The 25,534-nt window shown below is 39.4% G+C and overlaps 1 protein-coding gene across 4 annotated transcripts in view; it reads right to left on the bottom strand.

Annotated features, from left to right (window-relative positions):
- Positions 1 to 25,534, bottom strand: part of PLCB1 (phospholipase C beta 1) — a 647,197-nt gene that overhangs the window by 67,372 nt on the left and 554,291 nt on the right. For all 4 annotated transcript variants that reach the window (XM_024559913.4, XM_053926267.2, XM_024559915.4 and 1 more), the window contains exons 28-31: positions 7,187 to 7,263; positions 6,989 to 7,078; positions 6,496 to 6,553; positions 5,439 to 5,525 (exon numbers count right to left, since the gene is read on the bottom strand). In XM_024559913.4, coding sequence (XP_024415681.1) covers positions 5,439 to 5,525; positions 6,496 to 6,553; positions 6,989 to 7,078; positions 7,187 to 7,263 — 312 coding nt within the window. The remainder of the gene's footprint in view (positions 1 to 5,438; positions 5,526 to 6,495; positions 6,554 to 6,988; positions 7,079 to 7,186; positions 7,264 to 25,534) is intronic.

Below are 25,534 nucleotides of genomic sequence, written 5' to 3'. Positions count from 1 at the left end.
AAGCAGACACTGGGGAGATGAGCATTGTGAGCAGAGGAAACGGTCCACACAACAGCCCACACAACAGCCCACACTGGGAGTGTCCTGGCTCGCTGGGGCCCAGCAAGTAACCCAGCGTGGCTGGAGCAGAGAGTAGGGCAATGAGGAAACAAAGAGAGGATGCAGCACAGTAAGATCAGATTACGTTGGACATTGTAGACTTTTGTCACGAGAGAGCTGGGAACCATGGAAGGGTCTGGAACAGAGGAGTGAGCCGACTTAATGTTCTAAAACGATGACTCTGGCTGCTGTGTTCGGACCAGATTGTGAGTGGGGACACGTGGAAACAGGAACACCAGTTAGGAGGCCATTTAGAAATCTGGGTGACAGATGGCAGTGGCTTTGGCTAGGGTGGGTGTGCTACAGTTGGCACATTAACAATTATAAAGATGTGTCAAATGATTCATAATAATTTACAAGTTTTGGGTTTTTGGTTTCATCTGAAAGAAGGACACAATACTAAGAATTGTGACACCTCGGTATCTATTTCCCAAAACAGAAAAACTGGGATTTTGGGGGGGAGGGTTGTAATAATATAAAGGATTGAAAGAAAAGGGGGAGGTAGGAAAACTGGAGCTAGAACATAATATATTTCACGTTCTCTGTACGTGGCTGAAAACATGTACATGTTGCCGGCTCTCCTCATAGACGTGAATCTCCATGCACCAGCGTAATTAGCTAGAGCAAGTCCCTTTTGATGCCGACCTGATTAAACACACTAGGCTTTCCTCCAGTTGTGTACAGTTGATCGTGTTGGGTACAAATGTGTGTGTGCCTGTGCCTATGGTGGGTGCGGGGGCTAAATAATGAAGAGTCCATCCAATCAGAAACATCGTGAATTGTTCGCTCTTCTATCACAGATTTTGATTAGACTCTGAAATAGGAAAATATTATTTGAACCTTGGTTTCAGCTACAAATTCCAAGACCTCTTTGTTAAGTTCAAAGACGATTCTCAGCCAGTGAATATAATAAGTGCGGAAGACTACTGTCAGCTGATTTTCGTTGACAGCAAATGGATAAGCAGGACTCCAAGTAGTAGATTTGTTAAATTAATTTGGCCTCAGGCACAATACATGGAAAATAGAGAAGGCGAATTCTGCTCTTAAAACAGTTTTCCTAGTTTGAACTGAAACTGTCTTCAGTGTTTTTATTTTTTTCAGCCCAGTGGTCCTGCCCTTTACAATAGCCCTTTCTCCAGTGTCCGCATACTGCTTCTTCAAGTATTTCAAAGCACCTAACACACTTCCTCTTTAGGATTCTACAGGCAAATATTTGTCTCAGTTTGAGTTTAGCATTCTCCCCCTTACAATGTTGAAAGCCATAGTAAAATCAGGTAGTGGTTTCTTTAGATCAACTAAACTTCTACATTTTCTGCTCTAGAAACTGTTTAGGGTATGTGTGTTGGACTATTTTCATTAGTCATACTAATTTCCTTGTCATACCAAAGCAGGACTTTATAAACAAATGAGAGATATTGGGAATAAAATATGTAATTAGTACTGACAAATGACAGGTACATATGAAAAAGTCCTGATGAGTGTCACAAAGGGGGACATTCTAAAGTAAACTTTCCCATTGTGGCTGGCTTCATTTGGTCTCCTACCAAGTATGGACCAGCTGGACAGAGTTCTTGGTCCATGTGGAAACGAAATGGTTTTGATTGAGGCATATTTCCAATGACTGTCCTGTTGCAGGATGATAAAAAATGTTGGGAACTTGAGCTGATCCTTCCACATCATAAGTGCATAGTTGAGTGAAAGGATAGAGAGTTACATTTTGAATTAATCTTCATATGTATCTTGCTCTAAATCACAGGTGGCAAAGACAAGGCCCCCAGGCTGAATCCGGCCCTCCACCTTGTTTCTACCCAGTGGCAGCACCGAGCTCCTTGCCCCTAGTTAAGGAGCAGTTACATTTATACAGCCCTAAAGTTACATTCGACCCTTCAAAGGAAACCAGGAGGCTGATGTGGCCCCTGGTGAAAATGAGTTTGACACGCCTGCTGCAAATCTAGCCAAACTCCTCGCCACATTAGAATTGTTATTTTCCAGGATTGGATTTTTAAATTTCTCTTGTTAAAATTTTTTTTATACTTGTTTTTTCACTTTTAAAGGAGTGGTTTGGTTACCAAAGACTTGGGAATTTATACAAATTGTGACTGGGGCTCAGAACAGCTCAAAATAGTAGAAGAAACTAGGGATGTAAAAAGAGCTCCTTCCCTGTTTAGGTGGAGGTTAGGAAAATTCATAGAACACATCATTACAGTAGTTAAATAAGTGGATGAAGAGGAGGTAAATGATAAGATTTGACAATATGATAAAAGAAACTAACAAATGGGAAGAAATATGATGCCATGCAGTGTACATTTTCGCTGTAAGCAAAAAATCAGCCATTATTGTTTTCTATTTGAAGAAGGGACTCTATTCCCCTCAGTAAAGTCTGGCAAAATTTGGCTTGCTTTCCTCTTTATGAGAAGGTTGCAACTGTCTTTAACATTATCCACTATAGTGTCAACTCAATTTCCTTGCCCAACACTCATTGATGGAACAATTCATAAATCACTAAATGTCATAAAATCACTCGGCCTTCACATTTTTCTGACCGAATGGAACTGATTCAGTTATGGGTACTATTGGTCAGGTTCATTTTCTTGAGTTATTCCTCTTTCTATTATGTTTCTGCTTTTGTTGATTTCCCTCATAATCCATGTCAAGCTTCACAGGCCATCTCAAAACCAAAGTGAAGAGGGATAAAGCCACTGCTATTCTGTTTCTGGTCCACATCCGACAGCTACAGGAGTGTGCTGACTGCTGCGCTGGCCTGGTCTTTCATTTGCCTACGTTTCCTGTCCTGTGCTTTGATCTTTCCCCACACAACCGACACCTGATCTTATTGTTTTACTCCACTATTTATTATTGCGCCTTCTCATCATGGTCATTTCCCCTTATTCGCTACCATGTCCTAGAATATTAATAGTCATTGTTCCAAAGCCCAACATTTTTAAGCCCTGAAGAACACCTCTCAATAAATGCTGTAGTTTGACATGGAACCAACAGTCTTCAAGAGCAACCTTCTAATCCAGAAGCAGTAAGATGGTCGTAAGAACAATCTCATGGATGAAAAGCAAAGAGAAATCATATTGGTTGCTATTTATAGTATAAAAATGAAGGCAATATTATTACTAAAAATTCACAGAAACACTTCAGATCCCTTTCCAAGAGGCCAAGAAAGAAATTTTAAAATCGCTGTAAATATGGTAGTAGCATGCACTGTTAATTACCTACCCAATTGCTATCTATTTCTTTGACAAGAAAACAGTGAAGTTCAAGTGCCTGGTGACCATGGAACTGAGGAGAAGCTGGGCTCCCTTCACCCTTTTATGTGAGTCTTAATTACTCCAAACCAGTCATAAAAATTATACTCTCCTACACATGACTGGATTAGGGAAGGACATATGATACAACTCTAGCCAATGAGGAGAAGCCTACTGGGGAGACTCAGAAAGGTTTTCCCCATCCTATAAAGGATAAAGGCATTGCTTTTTCTGCCCTTGAGTAGTTTTATGTAGGGCTGTGGTGCCTGGAGCTGTGACAGCCGTCTTGTGGCTCTGGCACAGTGGAAATTCTAAAAATACCTGGATTTTGATGAGGTTGTTGAGCCACCAAACTAACAATTCCTCCAACTGCAATACCTCTGAACTTCCAGTAATGTGACTTACTGAATTTTATTTTTAAGCCAATTTTCATTGGCTTTTCAGTAAAGCTGTTGGTGAATAATAAATTGTCTAGTAGTTCTTAGTTCTTCTAATGTTCAGCTATATCCAATGAAGGTGTTTATAAAAGGTGTTTCAATACCTGCTAAAGTTGTTTTGAATCATGTTAACCTAGAGCATAATACAAAATCTTTATAGGGTTGTTTATTGACAGTTGTGCAACTTAAACACATTTGGGATTCCGTTTTATCGATGAGTAAAATTGTTGACATTATTGGGGACCAAAAACAAAACAGCAAAATAAGACTCCATAGGAATAACAATATTTTCAAAGACAGATTTTTTTAGAAATGCAAAAACTGGCTAATGAGGTATCACCCATAAGCTACGGATATTATGTCAGCGTACAAGGTAATGACAAATTTGAATTCAGACAACATGGGTTGAAAATGTATGTATTTGAATATATCACCTGGAACTGACTATTGTTAAGGTATTTCTTAAATTTCTGTTTCACCTGGATCTTTGCTCAAAATATTTGAATATTTTTAGATCAATCCTAAATAGAAAGCACAGTAATTTCTAATATCATGTTAAAATTTATTCTACTTTACTAATGCATAATAAACAAGAGGGTGGTTAAGAATATTTAAATTGTACGTTTATATGAAAAAAACATAAAAATTATCAGCATATCTAAGTAATGATTAATTCTCAGATTTTCATTACTGCTTGAGAATCTATATTACCCAACATATAAACTTTAGGAGTCAAAAATATTAAATGAATGTCATAAGTAATAAGTATGAAATGAGGATAGGAAATAACCCTATAACATATTTAGAATTAACCACAAGATATCTTTAATAAGTAAATTAATGAATAGACTATATAATGAAACAAAGTTAACACTTTTGAACTTTGCAGGTTTAAAAAGTACTTTCACGAAATACCAGTAACTTTTAAAGCAGATATTTTAAACTGCAGATTAAAGAGCAGAAAAAACAAAATGCACATTTTTCACAAACAGAAATATATTCCTTGACGAGTCAAAATGGATGGAATGATCTAAAACCGAGATGCTGTTTGCCAACTTAACATACTAGACTTACAGATTTTCACTTCGTTTAAAGCTAATGTTCATAAAGTATTGATTTTGACCAATATATAAACAGAGGTAATTCTAAAGTGGAGCCCCAATAAGCTGTTATTATAGGGAAAAAAAAGATTTGGTTTTTTCTTCATTATGAGAATATTCTGCTAGATTAAAAACCACGGTGATGTTGGTACAGGACAACCTCTGCTGGTCAGAGTCTGCCATTACACTATTACATCAGACATTTAAAGCTAAAAGCCTTAGCTAATCTCTCAATTGTATTTTGGCCAAGGAGAGGGGCCAGGGTTCTTTAAAAATACTTATGCTTAATCGACACCACAGGCCAATTAAAACCAAATCTCCAGAGTTGGGTTCTGGGCATTTGCAGTTTTTAAATCTCACCGGTTAATGATAAAGGCGTATTGAATATTGCTCTAAAGATTTTTAACCATCATTGAAAAAGATAACTACATTTCACATGCGAGATATAATCTGAGATTGTGGGCAAGGTACACGAACTAGGGAGGTCTTATCCTAACTGAATGGAAAGAAAATGAAATCATTGTGTGTTATTATTCAGTTCAGTTTACCTTGGGCTTTTCGTCCAGGATCTGCTGACGTATCTCCTTGTGTTTCTCTACGAGTTTTTCTTGCCGTTTACTTTGTGCCTCTTCTAACTATAAGAAAGTTACAAAGGAAGTCACTGTCATCTAAATGTTCAAGTGAGTGTTTCCAGAAAAAATTACAAGCTGTTCAGACCTGTGGCGAACATTTCATGTCTCATGCCCTGGTCAGGAACTGCCCTTACAGGTGCTGGAACTGTGAAGTGTTGAAGTTGGGTGACGGGGACACAGGAATGGGGGCGGGTGATCCACAGATTACATGGTTCTTACATTTGTGTTAACATTTGAAGATTTCCATAATAACAATTTTTTTAATTTGAAAAAAAATTTAGTGGACTCTGGAGGTTGTCACCTTTTCTACCACTGATGATAACTTACGCTATTTTGGGGAAATCTCCATTCACATCATGTTTCTGCGTTCCTGACTTGGACGTGATTCTTGACATCTACCTTTCAGTGAGCCTTTTTCGGTACAAGTTTGCAATTAAACTTGCAGAAACATTGATTATGGAGTGTCTGCTCTGTAAAGCAGCTCTTCTTGTTGCTGGCGGTAAGTTGATACAACAAGGCGGGTTGTTTTCCTCTAGAGGCTCACAGTGTGCTGGTCAAACATTCACACATGGTTTGCAAAGGAGATAGGGATTAACTAATAAAATGAAACAGCAGGCACAAAATGGAGTCACTTCTGCTAAGCCCCACAAAGACTTACTATTTAACCTAACTGCAATTTTAGCCTCTTCCATGAAAGAAATTTTAAACCAGTCTGGAATGTCAACCTTAGTAGGGTCATCTGCCTGATAAAACCCCAGCCTTCCCCTCAGTGAACATGACCTTGCCTGTCATAATCCACTCTTTAACCTCCTTTTCCACCCTGTTCCTGTCTATGAAAACTTCTATTTCGTGCAACTCCGCAGAGCAACTTTCTGTTTACGAGATGGGATGCTGCCTGGTTCATGAACCCCTTTCCTGAATTAGACCTTTAAATTTTCACAGTTGAACATTTGATCTTTAACAACCCACGTACCCTCTTGATGTACTGCACCACTTCCTGAATGTATGACCGGATCATCTCTGTCTTTTCCCTAAAAGAAAATAGATAAATCATTATATGAACACATCCGGCATCAAGAAACGCAAGTCTCGGACCCCAAGTGAAAGTGTACAGAACACTGGACATCCTTATTACTGCCGTGAGGCACCAGCTCTGGACAAAGGTCAGGTTCCACCCAAGGGCGAACTCTGTTCCCACTAAATGCTGGGGAGGCTGCCTGACAGTATTAGAAGTGAGTATTTAGCCTTTTCCTGAGGGACACTCTTTACTCAGTCCTTATCTAGAAGGCCCTTTTCTGAACTGCTCTTTGAGTTTGGGGTTGCAAACCTCACAAAGGAGATCTTTTGAAAGGTTAATTAGAGGATACATTTCACAGATGGATCTTTATGGTTGAGAACCTGTTATTCTGTTACAGGATAAAATAACCCCCAGGTAAAAGGTAGGGAAAAGGGCTCTTTCTCCTTACTCTTCCATCTGGCTTTTGTCTTTGGATTTAGCTTCTGTTATCTTCTCCTGCCTCTTTTTATCCATTTTCTTCTTTAATTCCTTTTTCTCTCTGAAGCCAAAATGGAGGTAAAAGGGGGGAAAAAAGGCAAATCAAATGGCAGTTTGTCTTTAATACATTTATACACACAAGCTCATTGTGATGAGAACGGAGGCTTACTTCTCACAGATTTCTTTGAGCTTCTTTAACTGATTGTTCTGACATTCTTCAGCAACATCCGTCAATTTCTGAATAAGCTGGGGAAAGAAAATGCCAGTTTGCTGTTTTATGTTATCACAGACGAAGCACCCTGTCCCTCGGCTCCCCCAAACAATAGTATCTGTAGTTAGAAAATCTCTCATTGATATTTAACAATAGTTAGAATAACCAGATATCTATCACGGGCAATGAGGACATAATTTAAAACCATCGTATTCTCCTGGTTTTAATGAAATTATTCTTCTTATCTCTTTTTACTTAAACAGGGCTCCTTAGATCACTGTGCTGGGTACGGCAGCTTGGTCAGTGCCAAACAGCAGTGAGGACCCAGGTTCCAATCCGCACTTCATGGCTTATCAAAAGTATGCTTTTGGTCAAGAACACCTACATTTTCTCGGTTGTAAATGAAATTATTGATGCCTTTATCTTTTGGAGGTGCTGTGCGGCTTCAAGTAAAATGAGTATGATACAAATGTGAGTTCTAGTTAATTGTGAAGTATAATTCTTGGTTTCCAGCTATCATTTATTGTTTAATTGCTTCATGGATGATATGAGTTACCCATCTTAGAAATTGGGTTTGTCCTTGTGTGGGTGACTTCCAAAGAACATCACAATTCTCTTCTCTTCCGTGCTACCACAGAATTTTTAATATATCACCATGAAAGCAGTTTTCTGCATGTATTTGCCCATCAAACCGAGCTTCGAGAGGGCAGCAACTGTGTTTTCCTGCCCTCAGTGCTCTGCACAAGTCCTAGCATTCAGCAGCCGCTCCAAGAATGCTTGTCAGTTCTGTGAGGGTCAGTTTGCCTTCCAACCCCTTCTCTTTGTTGATTCCGTATAAAGACCATAAACAGCCTTGTGCCATTGCTTGGGAACAGTAGCAACAGCATTCAGCCCTTCTCACTGGACACTAAATGGACAGTGTGGGCTTCCTGTGAAAGGCCCCGCCGCTGTTCCCCAGAGACAGAGATTCTCAGAGACAGCAGGGTGAGTGGGCCAGTTTCATATATGCTGTAGCTACCACAGTGACAGGGCGATATAATCATAATGCCAACAAACTTTCATTGATAATTTATTAAATGTATTAACATATTCAGTTCTAAGAACTGCCTTAGAAAGTTGGTGCTGTTATCTTCCTTTTATAAATGACAACTCTGTGACACCCGGGGCTCAAGTTCCCGGCGTGGGGCCACAGAGGCAGTGAGCCACGGAGCTGGGTGCAACCCAGTCAGGCCTGTGGCCTTCACCACTTCCCATGCCGCTTAACACAATACCTGATATCACACTATCCTCCAAAGCCACTGCCATCAAAACAGCCTGGTACTGGCATAAGAAAAGGCATATAGATCAATGGAAAAGAACAGAGAGCCCAGAAATAAACCCACTCCTAAGGGTCAATTAATATTTGACAAAGGAGGCAAAAGCATACAGTGGGGTAAAGACACGGTGTTCAGGAAATGGTGTTGGGAAAAGTGGACTGGTACGTGCAAAAAAGTGAAACTAGACCACCAACTTACACCACACAGAAGGATAAACACAAAATGGAGAACAGACTTAAATGTGAGTCATGAAACCATAAAAATCCTAGAGGAAAACATAGGCAGCAAAATTCAGATATTTTGTGTAGCACTATTTTTGCCAACATCTCCTGGGCCAAGTGAAACAAAGGAAAAAGTAAACAATTGGGACCCCATCAAATTAAGGAGCTCGGCACAGCTTCTCATTCTGATTTTAGAAACTGTTTTAAAAGCCCCCTTCTCATCCAAGAGAATAAAAGAACTTAAGGGAGAAATTCTCTTGCAGGACTGCAATTTAAAAAATCCACAGTAAGCTAATATGAACATGAGCTCTGAGGCATTCCTCTGTGAGGTGGATTAAATCTGGGCGAACATGCTCCGGGGCTTGGGCCAGCAGAAAACCTCTGCGATTACTCGAAGGCACCGACTGATCCTGCCTGTCACATTTTCAAAATCGTGAAATATCACAGTGTTGTAGTGCCGTTTATCAAGTTGTCCAGCCATTAAATTCAGTGCACAAAGACTCAGGAAATTCCTTGGGGACTCCTGCAACGTCACTATTCTAGCTGAGGATACACACTCAGCACCTTTCCCTCCCCAGGGACTCCCCTTCTCCCACTCTCCCCAAGGTGTTACAGGGTGTTATCCAGAGATCCTCAACCGTGATTGCAACTGTGGGCAATTCTCATGAGTTCCGATTCCAGGGCCTGTTCCTAGGTGTATGGATTCCAAATGTCTAGGGGCAGGGCCCAGGAATCAGTATTTTTAAAATCTCCCCAGGTGATTTGGACTGCTTGCCGGATTAGGGGGCTTTTGGTAGGCTTGTCCTCATTCTACAGACCGTTCATTGCTCGATCTTCCAGAAATGCTTTCAAGTTCAGTGGCGTTCACACTTCTGTTTCCATGATGCCATCTATCATTCATCGGACTCCAGAGTATTTTCTTGATTCTGCTGGCACCCACTCACATTTACTGCTTTCCTTCCACCTCTTGCTGCCATCTCAGCAAAACTGGGATCCAGTCACCAAAGCCAGACCTTGAGACCTCACAGCCTTCTGCCCTCTCAGCTCTGACTCCTACTCTGGTTTGGCTTCAGCCCCCATTCAATGGCTTCCTTGGGCTCCACAGATGTTCCCTGTCCCTGGTGTCCCCTGGCCTTCCTCCGTGCCCCGCCCTCATCACACCTGCTCTTTACTTTCCTCAGAACCAGTTCCCTCTTGCCTTGCTCCCAGAACACACACCTTTGTCTACGCTATTCAACGTAGCCACAACCCAGCAAATATTTATCAAGCACCCACTAGAGCCAGGCACCATCCTAGAAACTCTGAGGGGATGTCCAGGCTTTCTAGATCTTGTCACTCAAAGGGTGGCCATGGACCAGCAGCGTTGGCATTGCCAGCGATCCCATTAGAAATCCAGATTCTCAGGCCCCACCCCAGACTAACCGGAAATCAAAATCTTATTTGGGAAATCAAAAATAAGATTTCCAAAACCAAAGTGGTATTTTAACAAGATTCCCAGGAGATACTTGTGCACGTGATGATTTGAGAAGTAGTGTCTGGATTATTGAGAAAGATGGAAACAATTTACAAGAAGCCCTCTGCTGCAGACCAAATGTCTGCATCCCCCACCCTGAAGTTCACATATTGAAATCCTACCCCCCAATGTGGTGGTGTTGGGAGATGGGGCCTTTGGGAGCTGATTCGGTCACAGAAGTGGAGCCCTCGTGAATGGGATCTGTGCCCTTATAAAAAAGACCCAACACAGCTCCTAGTCCTTCAGCCATGTGAGGACACAGCGAGAAGACATCCATCTATGAACCAGGAAGTGGGTTCTCATGAGACACTAAATTTGCAGGTGTCTAAATCTTGGACATTCAGCATTCAGAACTGTGGGAAATAATCATTTGTTGTTTAAGCCACTCAGTCTGCGGTGATTTGTTATAGCAGCCCAGACTAAGACACCCTTCTCAAGTCCTCCCTTCTCCACCTCAAAAGATCTTTGGAACTTGATCTGCATTCTCTTCATTACCCCAAAGTCAGCTTCCTCACGTGTGACATGGGGATAAGGTTTTTCTCCAGGAGTGGCTCTGAAAGCTGCAAGGAAACATCTTAAAAGACCACATCGTAGGTGCCTAACTGGGTTTCCTTACCCTTCCACCCAAGAGAAAGGCTCTGGCCTGTGGTTTCATCCTGTCTTCTCCCACCTATGGCAGGACCTAAGCCACCATTTCATTTCCTTCTCTCAAACTTTCTTCTGCACCAGACACAGTCCCTTTCCATAAAGACACATCTCTCTTCCTTATCCTCCAGAACCCTGAACTTCTTTGCTTCATCTTCGACCTTCCTTTCACTTCTATCCCTAAACTGGAAAACTAATTGCTGCTTCCACAGCTGCAAGGCCCCACCCCCTACTCTCCAACTCCACCATCTCACTTCCACTCCGGCCTCTGGAACTCACCTGATTTTGTATTAAGATTACAAAAAACTTGTCTGTTACTAAACTTATTGGCCATTTCTCAGGACTTAACTTTTATTATTCCAGACATTCAAAACTTTTCTTAGTTCATAGCACTCTTAGGATCTCATTAATTTTTTCATGGCACCCTTGGGCTAAAAGAAATAAAGGGACAGTTCCATTTATTTATTAAATAATTGGGTGCAAATGACTTAATAGTAGTAATTTGCACAGTGTCCAACAGATGTTGCTCTGTTTTCTTAAAAAATGTAAACTGTCCCACAATTCTGCTGTGAGTTCAACACACTGCCTCAGGGTGCCTTTGCACACCGGTTGACTCATGGCTTTGTCCTGGTAATAGCACACCAGTTGCCAGCCACTCTCAGACCAAGCTCTCTTCCCTTAATTTATAGCATCTCCAGCAGTTACCACGGCCACTCCTTCGCTGACTCTGTTAGGGGTTTCAGTTCATGTCAGCACCATCAAAAGCCTTTGACCAAGTCTAGCTGAAGATGGCTAACCAGTATCTCAATTTACAAGCAGGTTTAGGATTTGTCTCTCACAGAAAACAAGTAATTGTCTTTTCCCACTAAGCATCATCATTCAGTTCCAAAGTGGACATTGCCTGTGATTTCTCTCCTGGGCACTTCCCCCATCTACTGTCATGTAGACTTTGTAATTTCTTCTGTCACTTTGTATCCCATGGCTTTAAGTTGCCAGCCCTCTGGTATGGGTTTCCATTACCTGCGGTTGGACTTGGCAAGTACTCCCTGCTGCCCTCAGTCAGTCTCTTCTTAGTCCTTCCACTCCTTCCCAAATATTCTTCCCTCTGGTATGCACCAAATCATTAACTAGCTCTCTGTTTGCAAATATGTTATGTGCCAGCCTGACATTTCCTTTCCTTATCAGCATGCAGCATACCCAATAAACTAGCCAGTATTTTGTTCTCAGAACTTTCCAGGCATATACCTGTTTCCATACTTTTTCTCATGCTATTCTTCCCCTTGATGATATTTCCATTTGAATGGGAGGCAGCACAGATGTAGAACATTCCCATGATTAAGTTCCACTGGACTGTGCTGCTGTAACTGCTTCTGCTACAAAAGTGGGTACCAGCCAAGATTTCCCCTTGTCCATACCCTTCTCCTTTCTAAGTCAGCCTTTGGTGATTCTCCCCTTTGGTTGCCCAAGTAACTGTAAGCCTTGGCACTTTGAATGGATTTTGCGATATCACTGATAGATATTTATGCTTGTGTATACATGCTTTATTATTGCTTCCCCAAAGGACACTACTTCTGCAATATCTTTTTCCTAACAATTTTTGGAATCCCAGGTTCTATATAAAATAAACACTCAAAAATATTGTCAATGAAATCTTTTAAGTTTTAAAACCACACTGCCCTTGACCTTGGTGACAGCTATGGAAGGTCATGTCCAAGCCATGTGCTATCATATCGGAAATATGTTCAAACCTATATAATTTCATATTTAACAATCTCAGTTTTATTCCTTCAAAAATAAATGCCTTATTGTGAAATCCAGGTGTATTTTTTTAATGTAGCTTTTGCATTCAACTAACATAAATAGCACTTCCCTAAAATCTTAAAGAATATGAGGTTAAAAAAGAACACCTCTGTGTTTAACAGGACACATATGTAAAGGCTCTTCCACTGTGCTCAGTTCCTCTTGGCCTCCCCTACTCTCTTACAACAGACCCATCCCTGTAACATTCGGCCCTTTCCAGACATCTTCAAAACACAATCACTCTTACTAAAACTCTGCTCTTAGAGCATTTACTGTTTTCATTTACACTTCTTCTATTTAAAGTCTAGGAGACAGAATGATTAAGATCATGACTTTTTAATAATATGCCACTATTGCAAACTCACATTAAATTATCAATAGGATTATATATGTACATCAATAATTTATCTGTTGATTACCCTAAAAAGAGAGCATATAGGGTTCACCTACAGTTTTCTCTCCCCAACACTACTTTTCCAGGAAGATCTTCCTCTGCTTTCTGAGAACTGCCTCTGTTTTCAATGTGGTTACCTCGGGAGCTGCCGTGTTCTTTATTCCCACCCCTTCCCAAAATGGGATCAGTCATACCCTGACTTTGGCCATAGGTGATTGGTCTAAAGTTACAAGTTTGGCCAATCATATGACCCTAACCAGGTTTTTCCCAAGTTTTTTCCAACTTGTCATTGGAGAAAGAAAGCAACATAGAAGGGATCAGTGTCTATATTTTCTGAAAAGGAAAAGCCTGTATTCTGCTTTGGAGAAGAATAATACTAATGATGAGAGAAAAAGAGAGCAACAGACAAGGAGAGAGAAAAGGAGAAGGAGGAGATGGGAAGAAAGGGAAGGAAGGAGGGAGGAGGAAGGGGGAGAGTGTGAGTGAGCGAGTGAGTGAGCAGTAAAGTGGTTTCTGGCACTCATCTCTCAATCTTTTCCTTTCCCCTGGTTTAGACAGTCAATTCTTTATCAGGTGATCTATCCTGTATTGTTCTATATATACTCACTCTTTTTGTCTAAGATAGTCCACTACAAGTTTCTGTCAATTATAACCAAGAGAGAATCCTAACAAAAAACAGAAATAAAAAATTTAATCCCCCCGCCAAATAAGATGGAGGAACCTCTGAGTTTTGTGCCCAGGGTTCTATTGAATGAGATGTGAAAATAGGACAAAGGAAAGGAATTTTTTACACAATAATTAAAATGCTTTTTTAACTAACTGAAGCATACACTCCCTTTTGGTGTATTTATCAAGAGACAGGCTCTACTCAAAGACCCCGTCAATCACGTTAGCTAAAAAACTCACTGAAGATATAAAAGAAGAAAAAATTAGTTTAAAATTCCTAGGAAATAACACAAGAGGGTATGTGATAAACTGAAATGCAGTAGACAACATTTAATTTTAACTTCTAATATGATTTTTTTCTGGCCCAAAGGAGTAGATGAGTTTCAATAATTTTGCTTGTCTGTTTACCATTCATAACAAGTCTCCAAGTTAAATGTTCCAAACCTTTTAAGGAAAGGAAACAGAAAGCCGCAGGGGAAAATACTTTCATGCTTGCTCTCAAATCCATGCTGAATTTCACTTGGTTTAGTCATTGCAGGGTGAGAGAATGGTTTTCAATGGAGGAGAAAAATTTCTTGACTCTAACTCAAAGGGATAAAAAAATATGTGGACAGAATTAGCATCTTTGGAGTGTCTTCTAAGAAGGATAATTTTGGAAAATGGCAAAAAGTCAAGTATTGTATGTCACACTTCAGACACAACAAAATCTTCCTTCCCATTCCCCCACCATAAAGAAGATAGCTCCTTTTTTCTTTTTTCCTTTTGCTAGCCAAAACACCCATTGTGAGTTTTGACTATAAATTGTTTTTCTTCTACAAAGAATTTATGATTCTTCTAAACTAAGTAATGACCTGTGCCATAGATTCTATGGACTGAGTGCATTACTGACAATTTAAAAACAAGGTGGACGTTTATACTGGAGTGTATCCTGGCCATCCAAATTGGAAAATATCCATTCATTCATCAACCAATATTTCCTGAGCACCTAGGCAGTAGTAGGCACTGTGCTAGTGTGGATGGCCCAACTGTGAGCTGAGAGACAGGCCCTGTCCACAAGGAGCTGGCATTCTCCACCAGTTCTTTTGTCTTTTCGGGAGGAAGAGAAATTCTTAGACCAAAAGGGCAACTATCTTGATCATTCTCTGAGATATTCTCTTATACCTATAAAAATTTTAAAATTTCTATAGCTAAACAAAATTTATAGCTTATTTCTTGCATGTAAATGTTTAAAAGATCCTTGGAATGTTCCTTTTCTTGCTGGGCAAAAAATTAAAGTGAAAATATGACCGAGACTCCTAGTCAATATCAATAAATTGGCCCAGTGAATGTATAACATTTAAATTATTTTTCATTTTTAAATTGTGGTAATGTAAATGTCAGCCCTTTAGCTTTCTGGGAAATATAAATGGATCAATGTAACATACTCCCTTGAATGACATTTCTGGGATTCCTTTATGAGGCTATCAACAGGAAATATCTTCAAACTTTTTTAAAAAAAATCAAGAAACTTGATTAAGGGAGTTGTTTTATGTTATTTAATCAGCCTAGATGATGCTTGGGTTTTGCCACATCAATTCTCTGGGCCTTGTTTCCTTATCAGTAAAATACAGCATCTAAAGTTCCTTGACAAATTGCAAAATTATTCTATGGCTATAAGTGTTTTTAGGATTCAATAGTGGTTTAAAATATCCTGCAAATAGCAAAAAGTAAGGATTTATGGCCTCAAAATATTTATTTTCTTGATAAAGCTAACTTTTATCATAAAGGTGATTTTTATAAAAGAAGTTTCACTGAAAATGATTCATTTATGGCTTTAGGTAAAAGTTTACAGTAAAGCAAAGAATTAATGCTAATGAAGGTCTTGCAAGAGTTATTGAAAAGTTGGTGTGATGTCATAAATGGTGCAATTATAGAATTATTGATTCAAATAAAATGAGAAAATGTTTGTATCTGAACAAGTCATATGAGATCATTATATTTCATTAAATCAAATGAAGGAAACCCACGCCACTAAAATTTTGGGATAAGGCTTCATAATTCCAAAAGGTGTCAAAGCTATTTAATTAAGAATGAATAAACAAACAATCCAATCAAAAATGGGTAATGAACCTGAATAGATATTTCTCCAAAGAAGATATACATATGACTAATAGACATATGAAAAGATGCTCAATGTTACTAATCATAGAGAAATGCAAATTAAAACCACAATGAGAATTATCTCACACCTGTCACAGTGGCTGTCATCAATAAATCAACAAACAACAAGTGTTGGTGAGGATGTGGAGAAAGAGGAACACTTTTGCACTGTTGGTAGGAATGCAGATTGGTATAGCCATTGTGGAAAGCAGTATGGAGTTACCTCAAAAAATTAAAAATGGAACTGCCCTATGACCCAGTGATTCCACTTTTGGGAATTTATCCAAAGAAACCTAAAACACTAATTAGAAAGAACATAAGTAACCCTATGTTCATTGCAGCATTATTTACAGTTGCCAAGATATGGAAGTAGGCCAAGTGTCCATCAGTAGATGAGTGGATAAAACAACTATGGGACACTTACACAGTGGAATAACCCTTGGCTATAAAAAAAAATCTCACCCTTTGAAACAGCATGATGGACCTGGAGAACATTATGCTAAGTGAAATAAGCCAGTTAGAGAAAGACAATTACCATATGATTTCACTCCTATGTGGAATGTAACGAACAAACTGAACTAAGAAGCAAAATAAAGGCAGACTCATGGAAGGAGAGCAGGCTGACAGCTCTGGGTGTGGACGTAGTGGGTGGAGGGATCAAGCAAAAAGGAAAAAGAACTCATGGACATGGACAACCATATGGTGACTGTGGGGTGGCATGGTATAAGGGGAATAAAAGGTAATGGAAGATTATAATATAAGAAAAGGAATGAATAAAATAAATAATTATTATTCACCATTCAGATGTAGGAAAGCAGCAATAATATTCAAACTGGAGGTTTTAAAACAATTACCAAGGGAGTCCTGGCTAAAAGAGACATGATTTGTCCTGTGGCTTATAACTAAAATAGCAATAAATCATGGGCTTAATATTTCAACAGTCCATTTGGAAGCTGGATGCAGAGGAGCTGCCCATGAAGATAAATAACACAACATGCCAGCTATTTTTTTCTTTTCTTCTTTTCAATGGGGAATGTTTTTAAATATTTTATTTATTTATTTTTAGAGTGGGGGAAGGGATGGAGAAGGAGAGGGTGAGAAACGTTGATGTGTGAGAGATACATTGGTTGCCTCTTGCATGTCCCCTACTGGGGACCTGGCCTGCAACCCAGGCATGTGCCCTGACTGGGAATCGAACAGGTGACCCTTCTGTTCGCAGGCCAGCACTCAATCCAACTGAGCCACACGAGCCAGGGATACTTTTTTTCTTAATGCAAAATATATCATTTCAGCATCTTTCACTTGCTAGATGGAATGCAATGAGTGCTGTAGTTCCAGAGGGCACAAACTAAATTATCTGACTTGTGGGTTCAATTTTGGAATTTTCCTTTCAACAGAATCTGTTCTGTTCCCTAAGCTTTTTTAAGTTGATGCAAGTAAAAACTATTATTTTCTTTGCCTTTAGGGATGGTTCTGTTTACTGACATTTCCCCCTTAATTATACCTAAATAGTCACCAATTAGCATATAAAAATATATTAAGATTTACATTGTGCATACAGACAAAAGAAAAACCCAACTTGAAATGTTTATTGCTTTAGCTGAAATTCCTAATTATTATTTTGAAAGGTCTGAGAGTTGGATCATTTCTGTATTCTATGACTTAAGTGAAACTAGCATTACAGTCAGAGAGAAACTTTACCAGCTTTCTTCTGTAGACTTTTTATTTTAGAAATGAAGATGCAGCCACTCAAGGGGTAACGTGTAGTAGCTGAAGTTGCATAACTAAAACTGGAAGTCATATCTCCTGTGCAAATTGTCCTTTGGTAAAGAATCATGACTATGTTCTAGGCACTATATTGTTTCCGTGGATGGTTTTATTGAATCTCATATCCAAATGATGAGGGCTGTAAGTGGATTTTGAAAAAAAAAATGGCCCTAATTCACCCCCACTCTCTGTGTCTACCTTCTTTGCTACGTGACTTGCAGCTCCCCCAAACAAAAGATAGTATCAATTTCCATATCTCTTGGATCTGGTCAAGTCTTATGACTTGTTTGGGCCAAAGAAGCAGAAAGAAAGAAGACTTCTTAAGAGATCTTGCACTCTTCCACTTGCTCTCAATTGGATGCCTTTCTCAGCTCCATATGAACAAGCCTAGGCTAGCCTGTCGGATGCCAAGAAATGTACGTCAGTCATCTGTGTTGACCCAGCTGACGGTCAGTCAGACAACCCCCAGAAGCAGAGCCCCTAGGTAACTGGCATTTGAACCAAAGACACATAAATGAGCCCAGCCAAGACCAGAAGAACCATCCAGTTGAGTCAAACTCCAATTGCTACACACAGAATCATGAGCTAAATAAATGGTCGCTGTTTAAAGCCAATAAATTTTAAGGTGTTTGTTATGTAACAGAGCTAACTGATAAACGTTGGAATAAAGTAGGTTTCAGTCCACAAACTGTACTTGTAATGATGGTAAGCCCCTTGGCAGGGACCACATTTAGCCTTGGTCACACAGAATCCCTCCACCAGTGCGAAGACCACAGTAGACCTTCAATAATTTTAAATGGGTGAGGAAATGATGATATAAGCATACTCTACACTCTTTAACTTGCCTAACTTCCTAAAATAATAAATGAGAAAATACAGTAGAAACTCTATGGCTGAAAGAATAGGAGACATTCCAACATAAAAATAGGCAATGGATGTGAACAGGCAGTTCGTGGAAAAAAGAAATACAAATGGTCAATAAACATATAAATATGCTTATTTTTGTTCATAATTGAAGCAATGGAATTTAAAATAATACCACTTCTTTGGCAAAACATCTGGATATGAAGTCAATACTCAGAAATCAAAGGCATTCTTGTACACCAACACTGAAACATCAGAAACAGAAATCAGGGAAAAAATCCCATATGATATAGCAACAAGAAAAATAAAGTACCTAGGAATAAACCTAACCAAGGAGGTAAAAGACCTGTACTCAGAAAACTACACAACACTGAAGAAAGAAATTAAGGAAGACACAAACAAATGGAAGCATGTACCCTGCTCATGGATTGGAAGAATTAACATCATCAAAATGGCCATACTACCCAAAGCAATTTATAGATTCAATGCAATCCCTATTAGAGTACCAATGACATATTTCACAGATATAGAACAAACATTTCAGAAATTCATATGGAACCATAAATGACCCCAAATAGCTGCAGCAATTTTGAGAAAGAAGAACAAAGCAGGAGGGATCACAATACCTGATATCAAACTGTATTACAAGGCCACTATAATCAAAACAGCCTGGTACTGGCATAAAAACAGGCACATAGACCAAAGGAACAGAACAGAGAGCCCAGAAATAAACTCAAGTCTTTATGGTCAATTAATATTTGACAAAAGAGGCAGGAGCATAAAATGGAGCAAAAACAGCCTCTTCAACAGATGGTGTTGGGAGATCTGGACAGCTACATGCAAAAAAATGAAACTCGATCACCAACTTATGCCCTACACAAAAATAAATTCAAGGTGGATAAAAGACTTAAATATAAGTCGTAACACCATAAAAGTCCTAGAGGAAAACATTGGCAGGAAAATCTCAGACATTCCATGCAGCAACATCCTCACAGACACGTCCCCTACAGCAAGGGACATAAAGGAAAGAATATACAAATGGGACATCATCAAAATAAAAAGCTTATGCATGGCTAAAGAAAACAGCATTAAAATACAAAAAGAACCAACAGTATGGGAAAACATATTTTCCAATGATACCTCAGACAAGGGTCTGATCTCCAAAATATATAAAGAACTCACACGACTCCACACAAGGAAGACAAACAACCCAATTCAAAAATGGGCAAAGGACTTGAACAGACACTTCTCCAAGGAAGACATACAGAGGGCCCAGAGACATGTGAAAAGATGCTCAGCATCACTAGCCATCAGAGAGATGCAAATTAAAACCACAATGAGGTACCATGTCACACCAGTCAGAGTGGCCAACATAAACAAATCAACAAACAAATGTTGGAGAGGATGCGGAGAAAAGGGAACCCTAGTACATTGCTGGTGGGAATGCAGACTGGTGTGGCCACTGTGGAAAACAGTATGGAATTTCCTCAGAAAACTAAAAATGGAACTGCCTTTTGACCCAGCAATTCCGCTTCTGGGATTATACCCTAAGAACCCTGAGACACCAATCCAAAAGAACCTATGCACACCAATGTTTATAGCAGCACAATTTACAATAGCCAAGTACTGGAAACAACCTAAGTGCCCATCAGCAAATGAGTGGATCAAAAAATTATGGTACATTTACACAATGGAATTCTATGCAGCAGAGAGAAAGAAGGGGCTTATACCCTTTGCAATGGCATAGATGGAAGTGGAGAGCATTATGCTAAGTGAAAAAAGCCAGACGATGAGGAACAAATACCATATGATCTCACCTTTAACTGGAACATAATCGACAAAAGAAAAAAGCAAACAAAATATAACAAGAGACATTGAAGTTAAGAACAATCTAACAATAGCCAGAGAGGAGTGGGGAAGGGATAGTGGGGAGAAGGGTTTTCAGAAACTACTATAAAGGACACATGGACAAAACCAAGGGGGAACGTGAGAGTAGGGGAGGCAGGTGGGTTTGGCTGTGGTGGGTTAGAGGGGTAGGGAGAAAATGCAGACAACTGTAATTGAACAACAATAAAATAATTTAAAAATTGAAAGAAAAATAAAATAATACCATTTCTAACTATATATATTACCATTTCTATCTATATGTTACATGCAATATATGCATATTATATATGTAATATATATAACATAATGTAATATAATGTGTACATACATATATACAAAAATACATATAGTTAGAAATATATGTATATGCATACACCTCTATGTACAGGGGTGAGCAATAGTAGGTTTGCAGTTGTTTATATGGGAAATAATACAATAATAAATAATAATACCAAAATAAACTGTTTTGTGTACTTACAACTGTAAACCTACTTTTGTCAATCCCTGTATATGTGTGTATATAAATATGCTTATTTTACTCATAATTAAAGCAATGGAATTTAATACCATTTCTAACGATATATATAAATACCATATCTAACTATATAAGAATGTATGCATATATATGTATATGTGTATGTGTGTGTGCGTATACACACACACACATGAATGTCTTTCCAGAAGAAGTCTAGCCATTGTTAATATATCAAGAACAGTTTGCATGACATACATGTAACCTGGCAGCCAAGGAGAGTGGAGTGGAATGTGCATGTGTGAACTATGATGACTTCACCGTAGTGGTCAATGGGGACAGAATACACCATTGAGTGAGCATGTGTACTGTGTGGCCATCGCATTCAAAATGACTGAGTGAGTAGAGCAATGCATCTGCTCAAATTTTGCATTAAGCTTGAACATTCCTCCACAGAAACTGTTCAGATGATTCAGAGATTACAGCCATGGGCCACTGGTGATTGGCAGCTTCATCATGACAATGTGCCCTCTCACGCATTATGTCTTGTGCAGTTTTTTGGCAAAATATTAAGTCACCCATGTGACTCAGCTCCCCTACAGCCCAGATTCAGTGCCCTGTTACTTCTGGCTCTTTCCAAAACTAAAATCACCTTTGAAAGGGAAGAGATTTCAGACCATAGATAAGATTTAGGATAATATGATGGGGCAGCTGACGGTGATTGTGAGAACTGTGTGAGGTCCCAAGGTGCCTACTTTGAAAGGGACTGAGGTGTCATTGTCCTATGTACAATGTTTCTTGTATCCTATATATTCTTCAATAAATGTCTCAATTTTTCATATTACATGGCTGGATACCTTCTGGACAGATCTGTATATGTATATGTATATATGTGTATATATGTAATGATATATAAATACATGTACACACATAATATATAAATACATATACACACATATACATGTTATGTGAAAAGAAAAATATCCATTCCATTTCGGTTACACAATGATGATTAGGGAAACTGACAAATAAGAACATTTTTTCACAATTATTTTATTCCTTATTTTACCTCTAAAGTCTTTTATTTTTTTTGTTATTTCTTCCTTGGCAGAGAATGTAAAATTTTGGGGAAAGCTATATCATTTACTTCTCAAGGCAAATGAGCCTATGTTAAAGTCAGAATATTGGAAGAAGACAGAGAACACTACCACACCTACAGCACAGACATGTGCTGACACTACAGTTACTCCTGGTACGTATACTTCAGCTGGGCAACCAAGAAGGGAGGAAATTCGAGGTTGGCTCCCAGACAGGCAGCGACAGCAAATGGTGCTGATAGAAGTCATCGAAAGGAAGATGAGGAGCCCCCTGAGGCTGGAACAAGATGTCAAAAAATGTAATACACATTTACATTTGAACTCATGATCTCCTAGGTAATTTATGTATTGTAAAAAAAAAAAAAAGAAAGAAAAGAAAGGCCAAAACAATGTTTTATGTACATCATCTCATTATTCCTTCTTACAGTTTAATGAAGTAAAAATTATTCTCATCTTCAATGCACAAATGAAGAAACACAGCTACTCGGGGGGAGCAGTGCCCAGAAATGATATTTGGCACAAGATCTGCACATATCACCACTCACATCCCAATGGGCCTTCAATTCATAGTGATCAACATTCCCCCAGAGCTTTCACTGTGAAACACTGGATTGGCAGGGCATTGGGGCACTCAGGTGGATGGGTGCTGATGTTGATTTGGGGCCCACAAGTGATTGCTAGTGGGACAGGCAGAAGGATATATAAGAAGAATATGAGCTACTAAGGTCAATGTGAAGGAAGAGAGAAATGAATGGGATTAGAACATGTGGGAGACTTAAAATATAGGAGAGGAGAAATGGTGGGAAGCAAAGCCAAGCAAAACAAGCCTTTGCAAAATAAAGAGTAGTGACTGTGAGAGGAAATGAGGAAATCTTGTTCTGAAACCACTAAGAAGAAGGGGTTAGTATGAAGACAAACCATCAGGCCAAGCCTTGCTGGGACTAAGGAGCAGCCCCATGGACCCCAAGATCCCCTCTCACTAGGCTGAGGGTGTTGAGTCTTGAATGTAATGCAGAGCCCTCAGGGGGGTCCTTTAAGAATTTCGTGCACTTACCAAAGTCAGTTTAAAATTAAAACCTACACTTAATGATACAGGCAAGACTCAGGGTCAACCTATGGTCAACTCAAGGGTCAACTCAGGGTCAACTCAAACAAGTTAGAGCCGATTCCCCAACCTGGTAGCTCTTCCCTGGAACAGAGTCCTTACCTGGAGTCCACAGACCCTCACAGTATCTATGGAAATGTTTCAGGGAGCACAGAACTTAAATGGGGTTGAGGAACTCACATCTTCATTTTCACTCACCTCCACCTGAAAGTAACCATTTCCTTTCTTGTGAATTTAGACAGGAAATCAAAGCAGCAATTTCCATAGGACCTGTGACTTTGTCACCAATAGATACTCATCCAGCTTGATGGTCAAGCTGTCAATAGTGGAGGGCACACTCTATTTTCCATCTCAACTAAAATGAATTGTATTCTATTCATTCTGAGTGGAGATAAGAACTGATAACTCCAAAACTGTGCTTCTTCAACTTGAATGTGTAACAGGTCACCCGAGGCTCCTATGAATGCAAATTGTGACTTAGCAGGTCTGAATGGAGCCCTAGAGGCTGCAAGCCTGACCAGCTCCCAGGGGGCTGACTAGGGGACCAGACTTGGAGTCACCAGGCTGCACAGCTATTTGTACGAGGAACTTTAAAGATGAAGATCCTTATTTGGACAAATATAAAAAAAGTATTCGAAGGTGTAGAGCCTATGTCACTTGGCATGCATTTTACACGTCACAAGATAATATGAACAATTACTTAAAAACACTCTCTTCGTGTTTATCAGTATATAGAGTTAGGCAAATTGTTCTCTCAAGTGTGTTTCTTATCAGTTTGTCGATGCCTTTATTACTTCGTTTATCACGTGGTAATATAACTGTTTGTAATAAATGTCCTCTGAGTGTGTGTGACCATGTCTTCTTCACCTTTACCTCCAGTGTCTGTCTTTCAGAGTGTTTTGTAATTATTAACTTTTTAATGAGCATTCAAAAGAGCGCTAACCAATGCTATAGTTTCTTTTTAGATCCTAGAAGTGCACTCATTGGAAATGCGCAATCCTTAACAAAAACGCATTTGTGTTTAATTCCCAAAGCAACTTTGGAAGATAAAATGTTTTGTTTCACTTTCCTCATCACCCAAATACTCTTTTTTACTTGGGGCCTACACACTTTTTAACTACACATGCATTTGTCTAATTCAGCCTAAAACGCCTGCTCATAATTCAGAACTGACAAGTGAATTATCTTATGACAGTAGTAAGATTTCCCAGTAGAACAACTTCTGGTTGTTACAAATGGAGTTGATAGAAAGTTCTAATACACACATTTGCCAAAAGGCACGGAGTTTGTGGATGCTCATAGTTCATGAATGCTCCCAAACAGGCATGAAATAAACTTGGTTTGGTTCTAAATCCAATGTGCTTGGGGCTTAGCCCTCTTAACAAAGGCCCATGGATGTGTCCAAAGGTGCTGGGGCTTTATCTAACATCCAGATCCACAATGTAAACACAGTTGAACTGTACACTTGAACTGAGTGAACTGCATGGTGTGTGAAGTAAGTCTGTTAAGGAAAAAAAGAGAGGGAGATGCAGTATCCGAGTCCTCATAATGAAGGAGTTGGCTGTGTGCTCTGAGTAGATATGTGGTCATTAAGATAATCTTGACTTGAAATCTGAACTAGTGGAGGCATCTGCATTATGATTTTGAAGCAGGGGCTACAGAAGCAGAAGATCAAGGTTCAAATCTCAACTCTACTACTTTCCAGTAGTGAAACCTTAGGAAAGGTACTAAACTTCTTGGTAAGATTTTTTTTTAAACCTTATCCCAGGATATGTTCATTGACTTTAAAGAGAGAGGTAGAAGGGAGAGAGAGGGAGAGAGACAGAGAGAGAGAGAGAAACATTGATGTAAGAGAGAAACAGAGAAGCATCAATCAGTTGCTTCCTGTATACACACGAATGGGGGATGGAACTTGCAACCTTTTGAGGTATGGGCTGATGTTCCAAACCACCTGAGCCACCCGGCAGGGCTTGGTAAGATTTTTAATCTGCCAATGGACTGACAATAGTACCAAATTCCAGTGGCTATTATGAGAGTTAAATTGGACAACTCTTGTAAATGGCTTAGCACAGTGTATGGCCCTATGGTGGGTGCTCAATACATGCGGCTATTTTAATTTTTATATTATTATTATTTTATCTCCTGCAATACTAGGAATGGTATACTGGAGAAAGTCAGATGGCAGTGGTTGTCGCTGGGTCTCAAAGCCATCATCTCCCATTAAAAGGTGCTTTGACCTTCTCAGGTCTGTCAAGGCAATCCCATTCTCATACTGAACCTGACTGCTGCCCCAATGGTCTTTCACAGCTCAGATCTTATTTTAGTGGCTCGCAGACAAGGTGGCCCATCAAAATCATGTGGAGCTTGTTAAAGACAAACTTTGAGTCTCTCACTGAGGTGGGGGGCAATGGGTCTCAAAG

The sequence above is a fragment of the Desmodus rotundus genome, chromosome 6 (assembly GCF_022682495.2).
Source record: "Desmodus rotundus isolate HL8 chromosome 6, HLdesRot8A.1, whole genome shotgun sequence".
NCBI classification, from domain to species: domain Eukaryota; kingdom Metazoa; phylum Chordata; class Mammalia; order Chiroptera; family Phyllostomidae; genus Desmodus; species Desmodus rotundus.
This window is presented reverse-complemented; position numbering and strand designations above follow the sequence as displayed.